We start from the raw sequence: 24,713 nt of genomic DNA on the forward strand, positions 1-24,713 counted from the left end.
CATCGTGATTATCTGGGTCATGAAGTTCTTTTTTGTACAGTTCTTCTGTGTATTCTTGCCACCTCTTCTTAATATCTTCTGCTTCTGTTAGGTCCCTATCATTTCTGTCTTTTATCGAGCCCATCTTTGCATGAAATGTTCCCTTGGTATCTCTAATTTTCTTGGAGAGATCTCTAGTCTTTCCCATTCTGTTGTTTTCCTCTATTTCTTTGCACTGATCACTGAGGAAGGCTTTCTTATCTCTCCTTGCTGGAACTCTGCATTATTAAAATGGGAATATATTTCCTTTTCTCCTTTGCTTTTCGCTTCTCTTCTTTTCACAGCTATTTGTAAGCCTTCCTCAGACAACCATTTTTCTTTTTTTGCATTTCTTTTCCATGGGGATGGTCTTGATCCCTGTCTTCTGAACAATGTCAAGAACCTCCATCCATAGTTCATCAGGCACTCTGTCTATGAGATCCCGTCCCTTAAATCTATTTCTCACTTCTACTGTATAATCATAAGGCATTTGATTTAGGTCACACCTGAATGGTCTAGTGATTTTCCCTACTTTCTTCAATTGAAGTCTGAATTTGGTAATAAGGAGTTCATGATCTGAGCCACAGTCAGCTCCCAGTCTTGTTTTTGCTGACTGTATAGAGCTTCTCTATCTTTGGCTGCAAAGAATATAATCCGTCTGATTTTGGTGTTGACCATCTGGTGATGTCCATGTGTAGAGTTTTCTCTTGTGTTGTTGGAAAAGGGTGTTTGCTATGACCAGTGCGTTCTCTTGGCAAAACTCTATTACCCTTTGCCCTGCTTTATTCCATACGCCAAATGTCCCTGTTATTCCTATTCCTGCCTTGAGAACCCCATAAACAGCATGAAAAGGCAAAATGATGGGATTCTGAAAGAGGAACTCCCCATGTCCTTACGTGCCCAATATGCTACTGGAGATCAGTGGAGAAATAACTCCAGAAAGAATGAAGGGATGGAGCCAAAATAAAAACAATACCCAGTTGTGGATGTGACTAGTGACAGAAGCAAGGTCTGATGCTGTAAAGAGCAATACTGCATAGGAACCTGGAATGTTAGGTCCATGAATCAAGGCAAATTGGACGTGGTCAAACAGGAGATGGTAAGAGTGAATGTCGACATTCTAGGAATCAGCAAACTAAAATGGACTGGAATGGGTGAATTTAACTCAGATGACCATTATATCTACTACTGTGGGCAGGAATCCCTTAGAAGAAATGAAGTAGCCATCATGGTCAACAAAAGAGTCTGAAATGCAGTACTTGGATGCAATCTCAAAAATGACAGAATGAACTTTGTTCGTTTCCAAGGCAAACCATTCAATATCACGGTAATCCAAGCTTATGCCCCAACCAGTAACGCTGAAGAAGCTGAAGTTGAATGGGTCTATGAAGACCTAGAAGACCTTTTTATTTTTCTTTAGTGTGTGCCAAAAATTATACAGGAAAAATTGTAGAGATAATTCGAAGCTTGAGATGATGTTATCTGTTTTGGGACATGGTTTATATTTCTTTCTGGTAACAGGTTAGCAGAAAAGTCCCAGTTCACCAAGAGTAGTGACATTATCAAAAGTTTCTCAGCTCAGTTTCTCAGTTCTTGAGATGTCCTTCTTGACTTATAAGTCTTAACTTACTTGTTAGTTCTTGAATGACTTCAATTAGATTTTTTAAAACTACATTTTCCAGCTTTTAAAGTTGTTCTCAGAAGGAGAGGTGGTTTGAGTTAAACAGTCCTCTATTACCAGAAGTGGAAACCCTCTTGCATTTTTAAATAAAAAATAAACTAATAATATCCAACAGCCTATATATCAGGGTTCCTTTCAAAAAACTCTAAAAATTCTGAAATCCCTTTCCATTTTTATCCATATACACATCATATATATGAAATATATATAGTCTCTATGTCAATTATATATATATTATATACTTATATATAATATGTGTAATTAACAAATGAATTACTTAGATATATTAGTGAAAGTGAAAAAAAGTGTTAGTCCCTCAGTCATGTCCAACTGTTTGCAACCCCATGGATTATATTTAGGCCACCGGGCTCCTCTGTCCATGGAATTCTCCAGGCCAGATTACTGGAGTGGGTGGCCATTCCCTTCTCCAGGAGATCTCAACCCAGAGATCAAAACCGAGTTTTCTGCATTGTAGGCAGATTCTTTACTGTCTGAGCCACCAGGAAAGCCTAGGAAGTTTAATCAGCCTCTCCCTGGTCATGGATTGCCATTCCCGAAAATCCCACTTATCTACAGACAAATATTTTTTTGAACTGCAGTTTGTTTTATGCTTCACTAGACTGAAATCTCTAATCACATTTTTTTTTTTCCTGTAGAAAGTTGAAGTGAGTCCAAATCTTATACTACAAAATAGTATGATAGTGCCTAAAATATATTTAGGGAGTTTTAATTATAAGCAAGTCTATTCTTAGGAGCATACCTTCAGGTAGTGTTTGGTTACCTGCATTAGTTTTGTGGCATTAATTTACCAGCTCTTAATACCTAATTGTGTTGGCACTGTTAGAAAGTACTCTATACAGCTATTGTAACACAAGACCTACAAATAAACAATATACATAATGTGACTCTGTGCTCTAAACTGGTATTAAAAGGAGGAAAGCTTGAGAAGAAAATGCTTGTAATCATACACTAAAAATACCATAAGAGAACATGGTTTGATTAGAAATGATCTGGAGTAAAAATTATAGACATTGAAGTCTTTTAATGACTTCAATACTCAAAAATTTAATACAAAAATATTTGAACTTCTATGATACATAAAGACATATGGTATGTGTGAATCTTCAGTTTTAAAGAAAAACAGAAAGTATGTTAGTGATGACAGCACCAAACTGGGAATTATGAAAGTCTGACTTTAAAGTGAAGTGAAATTGTCCTAGGGATTGGAGGAACTAAGACTGAACCTGACGCTTTTTGAAGGCTGTTGGGCCAGATCAAATTTTTTTTTCCCCTAGCTTGACTAGCTTCCTTTCTTGGCCAAAACCAGAAGCCCAAATTTGGCAGTGTCTTCAGGAGTAGCAAATTTAAGTTTTAGCAGATTAGAACAGTAAAGTAATTTAATGTATTCAATATGATTAAAATAAAATTAAAGTGTCAGTTATGGCTGGAAAAAGAGGAATAAATAAAACAAAAATATAGTGTTTACTTTTGGTCTGTATGGAGAGGTTCTCATCTATATGAAAATTAGAACAGGTACTTGAAAATATGATCACTTCTAGAATCTAAAAGATTTGGTATTTAATAATGTTAGGTAATCAGAATGAAACTAGATGAGATAGCAGCTAATTACAGGTCAAAAAACATATTTATCACCATTTTGACACTAAACTGTTTCTTAATTTATATTAATGCAAGCTATAGTAAAAGTGAAAGTCGTGCCGTCATATCCAGCTATTTGCAACCCCATGAACTGTACAGTCCACGGAATTCAGGCCAGAATACTGGAATGGGTAGCTGTTCCCTTAGAAAGGAATTAAAAAAAAATATTTTTTTCCCAGAGTTTTGGCTAATATAATAGTCAGTTTTAAAATTTTTTCTTAAATATTTTGTTTCTAAACTTGTATACATTACAGGATAACCCAAGAACCTGTGTTCCTTATTGTCTTCATATTGTTTGATTTTTGCTAGCTTTGTTTTGACAAAGAAATTATGCCCACTTCTCTTTAGGCATATATTCTTTGGGTGAACTTGGGCAAGTTACTTATCAAACTCCCAAAACCAGTTTCCTCTGTAAAATATTGATAGTCATAATATATTCTTAAGAGCTTCTGGGAAGACTGAATCAGACCTAGCAAGAAATGCAATAAATATTACTAATTGCAAATAAGACAAAACAAAACAAACGCAGCCCCACACTTATACTTTAAAAGTAACTGTTGCCAAAGATTACAAGTTTTGAGCACCCACTATGTATTTATAATGTGTGCTTCAAGCATTTCACTAGGTGAATCTCATGTAATCCTCAACAACTAGAAACTGTTAGTATTTAACTTTACAAACGAAAAATAATGCTACACAGGGAAATTAAATAATGTCCCCAGGCACACAGTCAATAAAAGGAAGAATTGTGATTCAAACTGTGTTTGACTAACTATAGAATCTACACCTGTGAAAGTGAAAGGGTGAATGTGTTAATCATTCAGTCATGTTCAACACTTTGTGACCCCAAGGACTGTAGCCCACCCGGCTCCTCTGTCTATGGGGTTTTCGAGGCAAGACTACTGGAGTGGGCTGCCATGCCCTCCTCCAGGGGATCCTCCCAGTCCGGGGATGGAACCTGGGTCTCCTGTATTTTCTGCATTAGCAGGTGGGTTGTTTACCATCTGAGCCACCATCAAGCTATGCCTCTTTTTACATTAGAGTGACATCAGGCTCCAAATTGAACATTTGAAACAAACAACAAGAAAAGGAAACTTGGTGGGAAATACTTAAGGCAATAATTAAGAAAGAGTTTCAAATTTTAAGGCAAGATCAGATATTGAAAACTAAGTAGAAATTATAGGTGATATAGAATAAACCAAGACAGGTACTGGACATGATATTAATATAAATAAAAATAAGCAAATAAGTCAAGCAAATCAATATTGAATCTATAAAATGCTCAGGCTCTTAGTTTCATATCATAGGAAAAACTCACTGGTATCTGACACATAGTTATCCTCAGAACAGGTGTGGTTAAAAATTCTTCAACCTTTAGGTCTGAGTTAAGGGTCTAAATCTGGCAGCTAGACAAAAATTGCCAACGACTCATGAACAAAGCAAAATATAAGGGCACTTCATAAAACATGGTCTGTTAATAGGGTATAATTATTTACCTTATGTCATTTACTATAACTTGACATTTCATGTTAAATATTCCCTAAGTTTAAGCATATTTTAAATCCTGGACCAATGGGATATAACTACCATCCACTTTGTCTTGCTAGTGACTTCCAGATAAAGGCAACAAAAATAATCAAAGCATTTTAGTAAAATTTATAAGATGAACCATGAAAACCCCACATAGGTATTATTGAAAAGTAGATACATATTTTTACCTTTTTTTTTTTTTTTACAAAATCAGATGTTTTATAAAACATTTTATATTAAAGAAAAAAATTCAAATAATACTATCATCTAATTCCAACAAAGCCAATGAAATTATTACAGGGCCAGCATGCAACTATTCCACTATTTAGAAACTGTTCCACATAGAATCATTCAATCTAAATCTACAGTAAAATTTAATTCTGATTGCCCTCACTTTTGGGGGGTAAGATACCCAATTAATTTTATTTGAATTTTTTAAGGGATAGCAGTTTTTCTCATGTTTTAAAATTAGATTGCTGTGATACTTATTAGATTAAAATTATATTTCTGTTGGGTAACTATAAATATATTGACATTTATCAAATCATATTCACAAAGGGTGCATCTTACACTCTGTGAACTGTATCTAAGAACACCTGGTTAAAAATGCGCCCTCCAGTGGGAAGCGGTGGTTAGTCAGGTAGCTAACTTGGAAGCTGGCTTCTAACCAGCCAGAAAACACAGGATGTGAGACTAGGAGGTGGGTGAGGCCAGAGCAGCAGTTAAAAATAACATGGTGTTCAACCTGGCCAGAAATGATTAAATCATCTTTGCCTCACTCTTTTCCCATTTAAAAAAAGGCAGAAATAAACATTAGAGAAAATTACTTTTTGCTACTTACATTTTTGCCAAGCCCGTTCTTTTGAAAAAAAAAAAAAGCCTTAAAGTAACTATTAGTCACTAGAATATAAGCTGCATACACAAAGACCATTCAGTGAAATTAATAACATGCTCCCAAATGCATTTGGGGTTTATAAAGAAGCAAGTAAACTAAACACATTTCATACTGAGGAAAGAAAACAAAAATGCACGTCATATCAGAAAGCATATGTGGCAATGTTCCATTTTATTTCTATCACTACTATAGTACAAAAATCAATAAATACAGTGTATACATATATGCCATTCTTGATAGTACCATGTCTTCACCTTTCATATGTCACAGAACAGGTTGAGATAGATTCCTTCTTTCTGATTCTGAAGTACATGTTAATTTAAAGGGCAAAAATGCCCTAATTATCTTTCTTCCAAGGCATATCCTTCCTAAAGTAAGACGCTACTACTTAACAGGTAAGATCTATGGAATTGTTATTTATTTTAGCAGAATTTCTACTCTCCCTTTCAAAAACAGTGAAGTTGAGACTGTTACAAAGAAATGAACCCTGATTAAAACTGGTCTTGTTTTATATCGGAAGTATATTTTAGTTCTATTAAAACACTAATCCATAAACATTTTTGAAATAAGATTGATTTTTAAACATTCAATGGTTATCCCCTTTTTAATGTTTTGCTATAGGAATTTCAATTATTAAAAAAAAGTTGGATGTTAAAACAAATTTCCTTATATCATCATCTACTGATCCAACAATTTCCATGATTTGCTACACTTGCTTTATCTATCTTTCTAGGTATATTTTTATTACTATATGCTTAAAGGAAATTCTAGATCCCACACCTTCTACCTTGACTTAGTAAAGTATCTCTGAATAAATATAAAATTAGTAGCTATCACATTTTTCTTTAGTTGAGAAAACACCGAATAGAAACATAAATTAAAGTGTATCTATTTTCACTCAAGCTATGATGATGCATAATTTTTAGGATTTATTTAAAACATAGAGAAGACAGGGCTTCCCAGGTGGTGCTAGTGGTAAAACATACAGAAAACAAAGTATTAAGATTTTTGAATAGTTCACTTCCATGCAAAATATTTTGACTCTATTTTTTCCTATTAGAAATTACAATCCAAAACTATAGGTGAAAATTATTACAATTTTAATATTAAAGAAAAGCAACAGAAAACTTGTTTTAAGTCATATTTAGCTGTTCTATTATATTTAAATACTCCTGCTTAATAAGTCCATAATTGTTCTGAATGTAGAAACAGGGAATACAATCTGCCACTCCACTTATATATGCAGATTCTTTATCCAAGAAGTGAGTTGGACAAGATTCAAATATAGTAAAATATTTAAAATTCCAGAGTTTAATTCATAACATTTAAATGTAATTTGCATATGTTAGCAGTAAATGTATTAGAATATCATTTCAACATGTATTCACTTCAATTGATACAAGGTAACATATTCTGTCAGTGTAAAATTTAAATAAAGTTAGTAGCACTGATGATATAGCATTATAATTTTCACACATAAATACAAAGAATTTAAATTTATATATGCAACAATACAAATACTAAACTACTATGCTAATGAATCAAGATACCAAATTAGTATTTTAGCTCCAAGAGCCATATTTTGACTTTTACTTAGTTATGTTTTATACATAATGTTTAATATATGTACTTTAGAACTAATGAATATTTTTAAAATTTTTCTTTAAAGACAATTTTCCATCTTTTAATTTTTCTCTATGTCTGTGATTAAATCATACCTTCAAAGGAACCATCTCTTTGGGGCTGCGCTTTCTCTGGTGGTTTTGTAACAGAAACTTTATTTTCATTGCTTTTGAATAATGCCAGGCGTACAGTGGGATCTAGACAAAAAGAGATTAAGACAAAAGTTCAGCTCTGGTTCTTTCCTTCTCTCAAATTGCTAAACATTTTCTACATTAATATTAAAAATAATAGCCATTCTATAAAATTCTGTGAAATTGATGACTTATTAAAAATATCTCTATAATATAGTAAAGTAACCAACATCTATATACTCTTGGTTATCGGATTAAGAAATAGCCAGTACTTACTACACAGGGCAGAAATACTAATAATGAGAAAAAATTGCATTTAAATTTTCCAGTTATGCCATCAACATTTTATTTATGGAGTTGTTTTACTGTTTATTATTTTAACTCCTTTGTTAAATTCCTGATATTTTTGTTTGAATATATTTTTTCATAAATATACATGGATAAAAGCTATCATCAAAAGAAAAACCATATACCCTACTTTTTTCCTTCTCTGAACTATAAAGAAGGTAAGATATAGGAGATGGAAGCAAGACAAATGAGATAAGAAACATAAAATATAATTTTCATTGGTTTTACAGATAAATGAATAATTTCTGGTTTGCGTCCATCTATGATATTTTACATAATGAAGATCTATAAATTCTAAGTATTTTTTATAGCCAAGAGAATTCTGAATCTATTAATTTTACAAAATAAATAATTGTAAGAGTAGGGTCCTATAACTTTTTATTGATAATAAATGGTTCTAAGGAATGTGAAATCGGGGATTTAGTGTGGTTTAATTAAGACAAAAGGTTTATGCTTGTTGAGGAACTGTAATAAAGAGTAGAAAGTTCTGCATTTAAAGTAGGTTAATATACTTTAAAAAAGATAGGTTGTATCTGACTGATATAATGTTGTATGTCAGTGATACCTCAATAAAAAAATAAATGAAGTAGGCTAACATAAAACCACAATTCAGCACAGTCTACATTTTATTGATACCTTTATATCATCTTGCAAAAAGAGACTATAAGAATCTTCTATTAATATCTAGTATAATAGAAGTGAATATGCTAAATGAAAAAATGAGATTTAAAATATAAAACCCAAATTACTTATTTTAATTAAATGTTAAGATAGCATGTTTTTTCAAATGTGAATTAGAAAAGCAGAAAAGTATTTGCAGTTATTCTCAAGCATGAGTATGCTGAAGATTTCCATTAGTCTTCCAGTTATAATTTACCCTTACTAAGCATGATAGACATGTTTCAGAGAGGTTTTGTTTTTCAGATTAGGGAAAATAATAGTCAACATTTGGACACATCTCATAATTGTAAGCGACCAAGGTATCATAAGAGTTGGGTGCTTCTATATGAATTCAAATACTGGTATGTTAAAAAGAGCATTAGTGGACGTCCCTGGAGGCTCAGTGGTAAAGAATCCACCTACCAATGCAGGAGACATGGGTCTGATCCCTAATCCGGGAAGATCCCACATGCCACAGAGCGACTAAGTCCATGCCACAACTACCAAGCCTGTGCCCTAGAGCCCGCGAGCTACAACCAAGGAAGTCCGCGTGCTTAGAGCCCTTGCTCTCAACAAGACAGACCACTGCAATGAGAAGCCCCCTCGCCTCAACTAGGACACCCAACACAAAACAGGTAAAATTTTAATAAAAGAGCATTAGTCACTCAGGGAAGGCAGATTACTGTGGGTTTACATGTTCTATGATACCTTATTACAACCTTCCATTTTTCTACACATCCTCCTAACTTTCTTGCCTTTTTATTTGATCTGTTTGTATTTCCTGACAAGAAATATTACAATTGTACAAAACGGGGTTAGATCCAAGCTCCAATTTTTACCAGTCGTATGATTCTGGACAAATTGGTCTCAACCTCTGCTTCCTTTTTGTCCAATAATATTAACTTTGAAATATTACTGTGTGAATTAATGAGATATTGTATGCAAAGGACCAAGAGACAAGTGTAGGTAGGTACTTAATGAAGGGCAGCTACTAAACAGATAATTACAACATAAAAAACAGTAACACTTCTTGGAAAAGATCTTAAATCATTACTAGAATAAGGTAGGATGTACAGGAACAGACTGTTTGATCCATAATTGACTTCATTCAATTCAATATAGCACATGAAATAAAAGCAATGGATCTTCTCTAAGTTCTTTTGTACTCCTTTGGGCAAATAATAAGCTCTCCATGACTTGATTTCTTAATATGTAAATCATGGATAATGATAGTACTTGATTCACATGACTATCATGATTAAATAATTCAACACATAAAATCTTTAGAAGAGTTGTCTAGTTGTATATTCTCCAGGCAAGAATAATGGAGTGGGTAGCCATTCCCTTCTCCAGAGGATCTTCCCAATCCAGGGATCAAACTTTGGTCTTCTGCACTGCAGGCAGATTCTCTACTGTCTGAGCCAGCAGGGAAGCCCTAATTTACTCAATAAGATCATTTTATTCATCAAGAGCACATAAATAATACTACATTTTTAATATTTTTATTTTAAAGCATTCTGATTACATCACCTTAAATGGGTTTAAAATAATTCAAGTTGCAAAGGAATAATGATAAGAAACCAAAAATGTAGTAATTCTAAATGGGAAAAAATCACCTGATTCTAATCGTCCCTGGAAAGACCACCATGAATGATGCTATTGCTACCTTCAAAAAGTACACAATGGAGTAAGAAAGCCAGTAGATAAGGATATTGTAAAGAGCATTCCAAAGTCATTTAAATCTACACCTCAGCAATCATCAATGGCAGGTCTATGTTGCTGTTTTTTAAATTTTTGTATCTCTCAGTATGACTTGCCCAGTATTTGAGAAATAGGTTTTAAATACATCTTTATCATTTATTTAGAGAAACCCATAAGTAAACTGCAGTTCATGGGGTCATAAAGAGTCAGATACAACTTAGCAACTGAAAAACAATTAGTAAGCTGAGTTTCCATTATGTATGTGGTTCTGTACTTGACACTTTATATCCATTACCTCATTTAAGTAACACTTTTCTTTAGGCATTATAATATCCTTAACATTGTTTCGATCTCTTTACAGATTTTATGAAATAAAATAATTTTATTTCAATCTGTAAAGATCCCGAGCAACCTCTTTACAGTTTCTTTAATCCTAAACTTAGCTCACTTACTAATGACATATATGAAAATCTGAAAATCTGGTTATTATCCCCATTTTCTGTATGTGCCATTTAGAGTACTATAAAATAAGTTTTATGTTAAGGTTGAATGACTAGCTATAGTTCATTATTTAATAATGAGTATTATTTACTAATTTAAACTTGCTTTCTCACAGTAAAGAGTCTGCCTGCAGTGCAGGAGACCCGGGTTTGATCCTTGGGTTGGGAAGATCCCCTGGAGAAGGAAATGGCAACTCACTCCAGTATCCTTGCCTGGAAAATTCCATAGACAAAGGAGCCTGGCAGGCTCCAGTCAATGGGGTCACAAAGAGTCGTACATGACTGAGTGACATCACTTTCTTTTCTTTCTTTCTCAAATACAGGCTTCCCTGGTGGTTCAGATGGTAAAGAATCTGCATGCAATGCAGGAGACCTGGGTTCAACCCCTGGGTCAGGAATATCCCCTGGAGAAGGGAATGGTTGCCCACTCTAGTATTCTTGCCTAGAGAATTCCATGGACAGAGGAGCCTAGGGGGCTACGGTCTATGGGTTTGCAAAGTTGTACACAACTGAGTGACTAAGACTTTCACTTTTTCTCAAACATAAACATATACTTAAATGACTATAAACTACACACACAGTCACACACACACAGAGTTATATGTCTTTAGTGATGTTTATCTAACTTACTGCTGATCTGCTTAACAGCTATTTATTGAACATCTACTACAGTTTTTAAATGACTATAAAATACACTAAAATACTCTAAATGACTGTAAAACAGGGCTTCCTGAAGCGACTTAGCAGCAGCAGCATAGCTCGACTGGTAAAGAATCTGCCTGCAATACTGGAGACCCGGATTCGATTCCTGGGTTGGGAAGATCCCCTGGAGAAGGAAATGGCAATGCACTCCAGTATTCTTACCTGGAGAATCCCATGCACAGAGGAGCCTGCATGCTACAGTTCATGGGGTCGCAATAGTCAGGCACGACTTAGTGACTAAACCGCCACTACGGTATTAGGTTCAGGGAATTTGGTGGGGAGCAAGTGGGGACCGAGTCCTCCATGATTTTAGTATTCAAATAAGTTTTGTTATTGGTTTATTTAGAGCACAATGAAGTAACATTTAATCAGAATTCTTTTAAGTTCCTTGTGGGAATCACTGAGGTGAACAAAATAAACCAGCAATACACTCCACTTTGTCAGTTTTGTCTAAGCTGTTTCCTTTTGATCCCTCCTCCTTAACATGTCTTAATTGTCTTATCATTTTGCAACCTGATCTCTTTCCTATAGCTCATGAACGGCTTAATTCATACTAAAAAGTTAACTTTTATTATTTTCTATATGGCTTAACTCTTGGCTATAACTAAATGTTACCAACAGTCTCAAGCTTTTTTCTTCATTCACATGGAATCAGCAAATATCTATTGAATACTTCCCATGTACTTGACACTGTGCGAGGTGTTATCAACAGCTGCAAGATGATTCTTGTCCCTAGTAATGTGTGTGTGTGCACACGTGTGTGTGCTCAGCTGTGTCTGACTCTTTGCCACCCCACAGACTGTAGCCCGCAAGGCTCCTCTGTCCTTAGTATTTCCCAGGCAAGAATACTGGAGTGGGTAGCCATCTCCAAGAGGATCTTCTTGACCCAGGGATCGAACCCAGGTCTTCTGCATTGCAGGCAGATTCTACACCACTGAGCCATCTGGAAAGCCCAATATCCCTAACAGGAGTTCTATCTTTATAATGAAATTAACCTTCTTTTCTTCATCCTGGTTTATCTTTCTTCTAACTCTGAAATTTGATATGCATAAATATGATAAATGTTGGAATGAAAATGTTATGTTTTCATCCTTGTATTCTTAGCCCTTAAACTTACTATTCGTTCTCCATTAAAATCCCTACACGCAGACCCCTCCTCTTTGAAGAGAGGTCCACATCAAAACCATTCACTCACTTTCTTTCTCGATCTGGCTCATCTTAGTTTTGCTACCAATTATGACATCTTTAGGATACTGACCCTTAGATTTTTCAATAAACCAGCAATTCTCACTTTACACATGATGTTCTTCACTGCAGTACTAACTTCACTGGGTATCTGCTAAATTCCTACCCAGATCACCAAATTCTGAAATCACTCTTGTCCATGACACGACAGTAAAAACAAAAAGACAAGAAAACAGAAGCCCAACAAACACAAGATCAGCCATCACTGGCTCACAGCTAGGTCCATCATAAGGGAAAGAGCAGTGACTTACTACAGATAACAATTAGAAGCCAATACCAAACTGAGTAAATCATGGTAACTCCTCACAATTTTCGATTCCATCCTGTAGCTTTCAATTAATTCCTCCTCATCCTCCATCTCCCCCTCCTCTCTCTTCTGTTTAAAGCAGATGACCTTATCTATCCTAATGGAAGTCACCAATACTGAAAGTCCTCTGAAGGCTTTCCACACCGTTTGCTTTCTCAGCCCCTTGTTTCTTCATTAATCAGTAACCTGAGTGGTATTCCTCTCCTATCTGCAACTTTCTTCAAATAACTAACCCCCTACCTTTTGCCCTATTTTCACTCTCATCTTAATCAAATATTATTGACATATCCCTTGGTTAAATAAATATATATACAAGATACAAACAGGAAATATTATTAAGAGCAACAGCGACAACTGAGCAACTTGCTTTAAGGTTTTTCACAGTATGAAGTTTGGATTAATGCTTCCCTATTTCGTCTATTTATGCCCCACCGCCTTGAGGATTACTGCTTTGTTAGACTGCAGGGATTCCATTTAATTTTCTCCTCTGAGTGTCCCATTTGACACTCTCCCTACACCCAGGAGATCAGGGTTCAATCCCTGGGTCGGGAATATCCCCTGGAGAAGGCAATGGCTACCCACTCCAGTATTCCTGCCTGGAGAATTCCATGAACAGAGGAGGCCGGAAAAAACAGATATGATTATAAATTAATGTTAATAAGCGTCAGATGAAAACTAAACAAATACTTGGAAAAAACAAAACAAGAGAAAAAAAAAACAGGGTTTCCCTGGTGGCTCAAACAGTGAAGAATCTGCCTGCAATGCTGGAGACCTGGGTTCAATCCCTGGGTCGGGAATATTCCTTGAAGGAGGAAACGGCAACCCACTCCAGTACCCTTGCCGGGAGAATTCCATGGACAGAGGAGCCTGACGGGCTACAGTCCACGGGATCACAAGGAGTCAGACAGGACTGAGTGACTAAACCCACAGAACTGGTTAGTCTCCCACAGTTTTATGAACAATGTTGCCCTCTGGTGGCCTGAAATTTTCAGGTTGGCAAGTTGGACGTGTAAGAGATACACATATGTAACTGTATAATTGAAAATTACTAGTAAATTTTAAAGCATTTAACAGAATTAAAATGTTTAATATATAATTTAAATTTATTAAGTAGTAAAAGTTTAAAATTATGGCCATTAGAGTCAAATTGAAAGTGAAAGTGAAAGAAAGTAAAAGTCACTCAGTCATGTCTGACTCTTTACTGTACAATCCATGGAATTCTCCAGGCCAGAAAACTGGAGTGGGTAGCCTTTCCCTTCTCCAGGGGATCTTCCCAACCCAGGGATCGAACCTAGGTCTCCCACATTGCAGGCTTTATCAGCTGAGCCACAAGCAAAGCCCAAGAATATTGGAGTGGGTAGCTTATCCTTTCTCCAGCGGATCTTGCTGACCCAGGAATCGAACTGGGGTCTCTTGCATTGCAGGCGGATTCTTTACCAAGTGAGCTATGAGGGAAGCCCAAATTAGTCATTAATTAATTGCATATATTAATTGATCACATTAACACTAGAAAAAAATTTTATTCTATAAGAAGAAAGACTGAGTTACAGAGTCTTAATATTTGTTCACATATGCAAAAAGACATAAATGCTACATCATCTAGTTACTAAAGATTAAAATATAATTGTACAGGATCCCACTGATTTTCTTTTTCATCTTTAATCTTACCTTGACTATATCTATTCTGGGTATATGTGGAGAAGGGGGAGTAGAGAAAAAGAGTAAGGATTTAAAGGTCATTTTGTTTTACACTTCAGAATGCAAATTTAAAAAAAAACTGGTTTCATTTCATCAATCTGATAGTATTTTGATAAAATACTATTTTGAGAAACAAAACAAAATCTTAATATAAAGACACAAAACCTCACACAGTAATAAGAATGTGATTTGGTTTACGATCATGTAACTAGAGTAAATATCTCTATAAAAATTATATGATTGCCATTTTGGATCTTTACCTAAGAGGTCATGCTTAATGACCACTGTCAAAATGCTAAATTTAAGATATCCTTGTTAACTTGAATATCTGGTTATCCTTTTTCTTTTGTTACCCTATCATGCCCCCTTGTGACAGATAAAAAGAAGTTTAACTTTTGCCTCATAATATTATGTCTAATCTTTGGCTACTGAAGCAGTGATTTTTATTTTTATGTTGAGCATATATTCCTTATTAAAATTTTTCTAAAAATATTACCTACTATGCTGATTTATTTAAAAATGTACTCAACCTAAAAAAATAAAACTCAGTTACTAGAAATAGCAAGAAAAACCTATATATTTCCAGAGACAGAGTCTAACAAGATAAAATTTTCCTTAGCTTCACCCTCGCAGACTATTGCAAATACTCTAAATAATTTAAAAAATTAGATCTTGAACATAAATAATAATTATGTGTTGAACATTGGCTGAATCAGTTTGTAAGCCACTTTTGGTATTTGAACTTGCTCCAGGAGTTTCAGTAACTTATTAATCTCAAAACATTTATTTAAATGTTGCTTTTGATACTGTTGAAAATGAGTAGAAATATCCATCAAAGCAATATAACATTATCAAACTACCCTGAACTACTGCACTGAATTCTACTTCCCTAGAACTGAAGGAGAGCCTCACTGTTTTTAAGGGCTTGGGGTTATATTTCCCTGGGTAAATACCACATAGTATTCAGTTCACAGAGCCCGGATGGACTCAGTAGGAATTTACAATATGAGTACAGGACGCACTAAACAATCTGACAACAAAGCAAATATTGACATTTTCTCTAAAAATGCTTGAAATTTTAATACTTTAAATGTAAAAAATTTTGAGTACACACACAAAAAAATCACACTTATCTTAAAAAGATAAAAGATAAAATTAAGATATCACCATACAAGGCCAAAAAAGGAAAGTTGGACATTTATGAATATAAAAATGAATCATCAGTAATTTATTAATGACTAGTAACAGCTGTGTCAACAAATATCAGTTATTCCTCAGAAACCAACAGTATTTTGGTTATTTTTTTTCTAAAAATTATATATATATATGTATATATATGCATATATTTCTTAGAATTCTAGAATTGAATTGATCAAAGTAATGAATAGAAAATTAATAAAGGTAAAAATTAATCTGAGTGTTTCTTAGTATACCGGTATAAGCTAGAACTATAGGATAAATATAGACTCCTTGCTTGTCTCAGGAATAATTTTATGGAGACATTTCACTGACATTAAGATTTTTATAAAGGAAATTGATGAATGAGAGAAAGCAGATAAAAAAGAATGTCATGTTACTTATATTGAGCCTATGAGTCCATGAGTAAACACAGTTATTTGAAATATACAAATAACTTAAATTGTCTTAATTGTAGCTATAAATTCGTTAACCACCTATTTCTTGCTCTGATATCTATAAATTACTCCACATATTAAGTAATTTTAATAAAATAACTAGAGGTGTCCAAATAAAGACAAATGACTTGAAGAGCCTGGCAACTGGGACAGAAGAAAGATGCCTTTGAACATTTTGCAAGTTCAGCATAACCACAAAAGATATACACTGTGCTCCTTTCCCAAAGTGTCAAAGCTGATATTCATGGAACTGATAAATGTACGGAAATAGTTTATAGAATAATCAAGCAATTTAAAAACACACAAAGGAATAAGTATGTGAAGCAGATGCTCTTTAGAATCACCATTTGCTGAGACGAACCAGCTTAGAAAGCAATTACAGCATAATTCTCATTGCACAATAGATAGAATAATCAATAGCAAAGTAGATAAGAAACAGGGACAAGTAAATACAGCATTTAAGAGTATAATAAATCATTAAATGCAATATCATAAATTTCTCTACATTTTTCTTATTCTTTTTATGGAATATTACCTTAGACAGTCTCATATCTGTGCATTTTATTTCTATGCTTATTAAATACAATTTGCTAAAAATAGTTTAAAGATTATATTTTCAATGTCAGATACACAGTTATGGAGCATTGATTACCCACCTAATTTTTTCCTTAACTTCTTTGATTTCATTTTCTGTGCTCTCTTCAGCATCTGCTGAGCAGTAGAAATATCCTTAAAACCCCTATTAAAAGATCAAATTTAATAAAGGCAAAAATCCTCAGACTATATTTATATTATGCATATAAACATACATATCTGAATTATATCATACCAAAACAAATTTGAATTCCCATTTAAGAATCTAAATTCAACAGAGGTATAGTTTCTTAACAACTAATAAAGATATTCTTGAAATCTTGAAAAATACTTGTTTTGGATATTTAAAAGTATCTAAATCTCTTAATATGTTAGTGTTAAATGAACTACATACCATTCTTCTGAAATTTTTTCTTCTTTTTCAGACTTTAGCAGACTCTTTCTGCTGGTCTTTGCTTCAGGTGGTCTGGATAAAGTTCTATTTTCTGATCTAGCAACAGGACAAAAACCACACTTGACTGAATCAGCACAAGCATATCAACACTTGTTAAAACTACAAGCTGTTTATGTTGTCTCACACTTGGAAATAAAATATATTTAAGTTACAGAAAAAACTTTATCTTGAAAAGTAATAAAAGTCAGCCATTAATTTAAAATGTTTACATTTCAATTACTTGGAGCATATTTCAATCCTATTGTCAAAAGAAACAACATTGGAATTTTTATTCTAACTCTTATTTCTACCTATACAGCAGTATTTAAAAGTCCACTTGTATGCAACAGTTAATAATATTATTTCACTGACACTTTGTATGTGCTTTAATGAATGTACATCACACATTTTTCTTACACTGAAAACTCCATAAAATCATTAAATTTTTAATACAAATGCTCTACCGTGTTCTAAACAAGCAAATTCATACATATTTCCATAATCTTACTATTTTTGTAAGGAGTATAATATTCTTGCCATTCATTAAAGGTTGATCCTCTAAAAGAGCAATTTAGCTTACCTGCTATTAAATTGTGTGTGTTCTGATGAAAGCAAATTTTCTTTCTCATTACATAGCCATGCTTGAGCTGGATGACTTGGTAAATTAAGTGAAGTATCATCATATTTTAAGATTCCAGAGAACTCATCAGAAAAAAAAGTACATACATATAAAATAAATTGAAGAAAATCTAACATTTATATTGTATTACTTTACATGCATATTACTGAGTAGTTTAAGAAAAACTTATATAAAAATTAAAAATTGTAATAAAATTAAATTTATAGACATACAAATGTCCTTTCTTGCAGTGGTGAGGGGTATGCTTTTTGTATAGTTTGCATATACAAAATGATTAATTGAAAAGATCATAAAAAAATTCAGAAAACAAAAACTTCAAAGATTATCAAATAAATAACAGATATTGCAGTCCATTGACCTCTGACTGAGAATCTTCAGCTGTCGCCCTTTTAATGCATATTTTTGTATTTTTAAAGTGCTGTCAACTAGTGATTTTATGCAGCTGAAGCATATCATATATTTTTTTTTTTTTTTTTGCTACTGTGAAATAAAGTGTTGAAAGAAATCCAAAATAAAGAAAAAAAAATTAGGAGCAAATGAAAGAAAAGCTACATGAAAAATTACATCTGGGGATGAGGAGGAAGTCAGAGGCTTCTAAAAGTAATTGTGTTTTTCAAGTCAATAAATTGTATTATTAATCACTGCAGCGTAGCATAACCTTAAGAAATGAGCAAAGATCGAGCACTAAGAGATTTCCATGACATGTTACCTTTGGCCAGTGCAGCTGGTTTGGAAGAAGCAGTGTTTGTGAAGGGAAGCGGGCGGAATCTAAAGCAAGCCATTCCTTCTCTAAGGCAGCCTGAACAAATAATAACATTAATGTACATAATTTAGTTTGCATAACTTTTATAAAGATTCTTTTAAACTGTCTTACACACTACTAATGTTAAGAAAGTCTATCAGCATTTCTACTTAGAGGAAAATTTGCTACTTGCTCTTGTGAAATGTTATGCATCTGTTTAATGCAAACATTCTAAAAAAATGGGATAAAACTTTTCATCCTCAAGTAGAATAAAGTAAAACCTTGAGTACTCACATGTTCTAAAAAATGAGAAGTACAGATTGTTCAGTGTATTTAATGGTTTGAGAACTAGGACTGTGAGCCAACTCTAGATGTAACTGAAGGACATAACTGTTTTACTTTTTATTATGCAAATTATAATATTTTCCATCAAACCTCACTATTTAAAATTTATATTATTTTAACATATTAGTATCACTTTTTTTCTGCAAGTACTATCTGTAAGTTAGCTTTTACTTAATTTTAGCTCAAAATTTCACAAATTTTCTGAATATATGGAAAAAAAGAATTTTGTGGCAATATATGGAACATGGTTCCTGATAATATATTCTCTAATTCAAAGGTCTGAATGATAAAAACATAAAATTTGAAATGATTTTAAGTCACTTCATTCTTCATCTTATAAGATCTTTATTCCATTTAGGTAATTTCCAAACTTTTTATCTTTCTACAGTGGAACTAGTTACACTAGTATTGTATAATGTAGGATATCATTATCTAAATTTTATTTGCTTGGCTTATCTAATATGGTTTAAATAATATCCTTTGGTTCTATAATTTTTAAAAAATCTTTAAGGAAAAAGGATGGTCAGAATACCAATGAACTTGATTTTTAAAAGTTTCTAAAATGATCAAACATATTTATGTTTTAAAAACTGGAATGACTATAAGCTAAGACTTAAATTCAATTTTCCATTCATAGAGCTTCAGTGGTTCTTGACTGTCTCTTGAAAGACCACTGGAAAGGCAAGACTAAGACGGCCAGACTACAGACCAGCAGGGCAATGGCAGACCATTGCTTACAGCATTCAGTCTCAGGAAATCTAATCAAATTTATGTTATCTGAATATCGATATAAAAAGAACACAGTTGTGCACCAGTACATTGTTCAGTTCTACCTGGGAAGAGATTATTAACACGTATGTTACAGTTATATACCTGTTATACCTGGTTTAAGAATATACATCTGACTTAAGAAGGGCTACTAAATGCAAAATTGCAAGCAGTATGTGTGGCTGAGATTTTTAAATTATCTCTTTTGTATGACAATTCAAGGAAAATTTAGCTCTATCCCAGGGAAGATCAAGGTCCAAGACATATCAGTTCTCATTAAATTAATATTCTTATTCTGTAAAACTGCTAAAATGAAGAGACGTGGAGACAATACTACAAAAGGCAAAATGCCAGAGGATTCTGGGAACATGGTGGAGTAGGGAGCACTGGGAACCTGTCTCCCAACCTACACAACTGAACCGGCAGAGTCTGTCTAGTGTAACCGTTTTAGAAGTCTAGAGTCTACTGAAGGCTTCTAACGCCCTGGGGAAGATGGTTAACTTTGGTCAATGTCAACTCTTGGCACACTAACAGCCACCTGTCTTCCATTCCCGAGCCCCGAGGCAGGCAGTGGTCCCTGTGTTTCAGGAGTAAGTTGCACATAGCTTGCAGTGGTCAGGGTAGACAATGAGGATGCTGTCTGCCAAATATTGGAGATCTGTGATTGACCTTTGTTTGTTGCTTCTGATCACAGAGGTACAAAGAGGTGAGTGGCCATATCATACAGATGATACCATACCATATAGAGTTTCTTCCTTGGAAAAGCTACATAAAGTCTGGGGAAATTTTTAGTTCTTTAAATTGATATCTAAAAGTGCAGAAAACTTTGAAAATAGTTTTTCTTATTTTTTTAATATAGGGTGACAGACTTTTTTAAGATTCTAGAATAATTCTTTAACTTTAATCTTTTAAAAATTTCTAGAGACATAAATAGAAGGTACAATATAAAATGCTAAAGATACTTAGCAATTATATAATCTCAACCAAAAATGTTACCAAGACTACTGATTTATATCAGTTCAAGCTTATTAATATCAAATATATGTGGCAGTATCTAGTATGTTGAGGAAAAAAACTCAAAACATCAGGAGGAATTGGTCATAATTATAAATATGCTATTTAAAAATATATATTAATATGTCTTTCTTACTGCTGGGCATATACAAATTTCAGTTATTGCTTAAGAAAACCTTCTGCTCAGATATTCCTTAATTTACAACTGAGAATTTGGAAAGCTTTCTGTTTATTAGAAGACTAAATCAAAATTTATTTACATATTAAAAATAAAATTGTTCGTGTCTCCTGGTTTATGGGAACTTTAATAGAATTTGTATTTTGCTGTTGTGTGAAAATCGTATAATCTGAATTATGTTGAATCACTTCATAGTGCTTTTCAGGTCTAATATATCCTTCTACTTTTCTGCCTATTCGTTCTATTAATTTTTTAGAGTTTGATATTAAAACTCCAACTAAAAAACTAAATTTTTCTACTTAAAAAAATAAGTATAATATGGTAGATCAGACAGTAAAGAATCTGTCTGCAGTGCAGGAGACCCAGGTTCGATCCCCTGTTTGGGAAGATCCCCTGGAAGAAGGGAATGGTTGCCCACTCCAGTATTTTCGCCTGGAGAATCCCACGGACAGAGGAGCCTGGCGGGCCACAGTCCATGGCATCACAAAGAGTCGGACACGACTGACCCACTAAGCAAGGCACAGCACGGATGCACACAACTTGGAAGACTCTCAAGGGAATTAAGAGGAGTGAAAAAAACAATCCACAAATGATACAAATTGCATGACTCATTTATATAACATTCTTGACAGGACAACACTATAGAAATGGAGGACAGATGAATGGTTGCCAATGGCAAGAGACTGGACTGGGGAGGTGGCTGAGGTTACAGGGGCAACAGGATGGATTCTTATAATGATGGAACTATTTTGTATCCTGATTGTGGTGTTGGATACATGAGTCTACACGTGATAAAATCATGATAAAACTGGATAGAATTAAACACATGTGAGGACAAATAAAACCAGGGAAATAGGAAAACATAAAGTTGAATTCAGATAAATTTGCAACTATGCATTCACAACATTTGAATTGGACTTTGAATGTTGAATTCACAACATACATTGGACTTTTTATCAGAGAAGAAATTTTTACCCTATAATCCAACTTTGAAAGACTAGGAAATAGGCTATCAGAAGAGCTGGGAGTAACTTTCATGCTTATTTGCATGAAAGTGAAACTGAAACTCACTCAGTTGTGTCCCACTCTTTGCAACCCCATGGACTATAGAGTCCATGGAATTCTCCAGGCCAGAATACTGGCGTGGGTAGCCTTTCCCTTCTCTAGGGGATCGTCCCAACCCAGGGATCAAACCCAGGTCTCCCATATTGCAGGCGGATTCTTTACCAGCTGAGCCACAAGGGAAGCCCAAGAAGACTGAAGTAGGTAGCCTATCCCTTCTGCAGTGGATCTTCCCAACCCAGGAATTGCACTGGGGTCGCCTGCATTGCTTATTTGCATATGTATATCTAAAATTTTTCACACCAACTAGTAAAATCCTTCCATTTAACTTATGAAGCTAGAATCAGACTTGCTCTAAGCCACAGGTTACTTAAGAGTGGAACAAGTCCTACAGATTCTAAAGCCATGTCTTGGTCTTTTTTTCTTTCTATAACCCCTGACTCTGAGCCCCAACAGTTTCCACCTCTTCTACCTAAGTTGCCTCATGCCATTGTCAAAATAATCCTTTCTAACACTTCTTGATAACTTTGTTGCGCCTCAGAATCCTTAAAATCCTTGGAAACTTGGCCCATTATGAAGCTCAAAACACACTTTCTAAACCTTCCCTTCCATTATCAATGTTGATACCTTTTCAGTTATCTATTAGGCTAACTTCAGCCATATAGCTGTGGCCCTTGAAATTCATCTGTGTAATTTTTCAGTTTTCTGAACCATTAGAGCCTGACAGTTATGTGCCTTTTATCCCAAAAGCTAACTCAACAATGAACTGATAGACTGACTTCACTACTCTCACTTCTTTCTGTCCACATGCCTAGATAAGGCAATTTGATCAGTTTTGTGACTGTCCTCAGAAAGGGATCATACCCTTGCAGCTCCTTCCTACATAATACTTATGCAAAAATACATGGAGGATGACACAGACCTATTTTGACAGCTCAGGATTTTCTCCTGATCATTCCTAGGTATGGAATATATTTCTTTCCCTAATAGGAAGTTCCAGGCCAGCTTGACTGACACATCAAGAGGCCTAGGGTATACAAACTTAATTCTGGTTAAGTTTTATAAAAATGCACTTGTTCTTCTTCTGAACCCTTCCAGACAAAAGGTCTAGGTGTGACTAGAGAATCATTTTAATCACCACATTAAAAATGTGTAGTTATAACTACTGAAATGGGACACACAGTCCAGTTAGAATTACTTCTTAAACTAGGTGATCTACTCATATCTTTGAAAAGAAAACCTCAGATTCTGAAAAGTGTAGGAAGGGAAGGACATTAATGATCTTCTGCCATTCAGAACTGCTCTTGAAACCTTCCACCATAAGAAAAATGCCCCTGTGGGACCCTCCCAAGCTTGTGCAAACACCTTAAATTTAACTTACAGCTGGGTCTGCCATCCCCTTCCAGGAGTCTATGACTACACTGTGACAGTCATTTTCCTTAAGTCTATCACGACATTGGGTGATGGCCCCAGATCCTGCACCAGTCCCCACTTCCACCCCCTCATAAAACATCTCTGGATTTTCAGTCTTCCTATGGGGTGGACAAATGCCACCTGGAGGGTGTCCTGGTCATATATAACTTTCAAATGTTTTAAGAAAACACCACTATGGCCTTGAGCATTCAAGTCAGTCTCTATTCACTGCCAAAGGTTGTTTTAGATGGCAGGATTGTCTTAGAATTCTCTTTGATTGTCTAAGAAAGAGTCTGTGATAGCTAGACTTCCACCGTACGCGGAAAAGCTGATCCAATGGGAAGTTCAATACAGAAGCTTAAGAGGAAAGTGTTTAGTTTCAATTCATCACTCAGTTGTATCCAACTCTTTTGTAACCCATGGACTGCAGCACGCAGGCCTCCCTGTCCATCACCACCCCTGGGGCTTTGCCACAACACATGGTCCATCAAGCATGATGCCATCCAGCCATCTCATCCTCTGTTGTCCCTTCCTCCTCTGCCCTCAATCTTTCCCAGCATCAGAGTCTTTCCCAGTGACCAGCTTCTTGCATCAGGGGGCCAAAGTATTGGAGTTTGGGGCTTCAGCATCCCTCCTCCAATGTAATTCAGGCTGAATTTCCTTTAGGAATGACTGGTTGGATCTCCTTGCAGTCCAAGGGACTTCAAGAGTCTTCTCCAACACAGTTCAAAAGCATCAATTCTTCAGTGCTCAGCTTTCTTAATGGTCCAAATCTCATCATCCATCATGACTACTGGAAAAACCATACCTTTGACTAGACAGCCTTTGTTGGTAAGTAATGTCTCTGTATTTTAAAATACAGTCTAAGTTGGTCATAGCTGTAGTGGTTTTGGAAGGCCCCCAAGATAAAATCTTGTTTTGGGTTTTCCCCAAATTATTTCCACTGTTTCCCCATCTATTGCCATGAAGTGATGGGACCGGATGCCATGATCTTAGTTTTCTGAATGTTGAGCTTTAAGCCAACTTTTTCACTCTCCTCTTTCACTTTCATCAAGAGGCTCTTTAGTTCTTCTTCACTTTCTGCCATAAGGGTGGTGTCATCTGCATATCTGAGGTTATTGATATTTCTCCCGGCAATCTTAATTCCAGCTTGTGCTTCCTCCAGCCCAGTGTTTCTATGATGTACTCTGCA

At 34.7% G+C, this 24,713-nt stretch overlaps 1 protein-coding gene across 1 annotated transcript in view; it reads right to left on the reverse strand.

Annotated features, from left to right (window-relative positions):
• Positions 1–24,713, reverse strand: part of LRRIQ1 (leucine rich repeats and IQ motif containing 1) — a 183,989-nt gene that overhangs the window by 57,640 nt on the left and 101,636 nt on the right. The window contains exons 18-22 of the mRNA XM_043446604.1: positions 18,709–18,798; positions 17,940–18,061; positions 17,321–17,416; positions 16,989–17,071; positions 7,502–7,603 (exon numbers count right to left, since the gene is read on the reverse strand). Coding sequence (XP_043302539.1) covers positions 7,502–7,603; positions 16,989–17,071; positions 17,321–17,416; positions 17,940–18,061; positions 18,709–18,798 — 493 coding nt within the window. The remainder of the gene's footprint in view (positions 1–7,501; positions 7,604–16,988; positions 17,072–17,320; positions 17,417–17,939; positions 18,062–18,708; positions 18,799–24,713) is intronic.

This window comes from Cervus canadensis, chromosome 25, assembly GCF_019320065.1.
Source record: "Cervus canadensis isolate Bull #8, Minnesota chromosome 25, ASM1932006v1, whole genome shotgun sequence".
Taxonomy (NCBI): domain Eukaryota; kingdom Metazoa; phylum Chordata; class Mammalia; order Artiodactyla; family Cervidae; genus Cervus; species Cervus canadensis.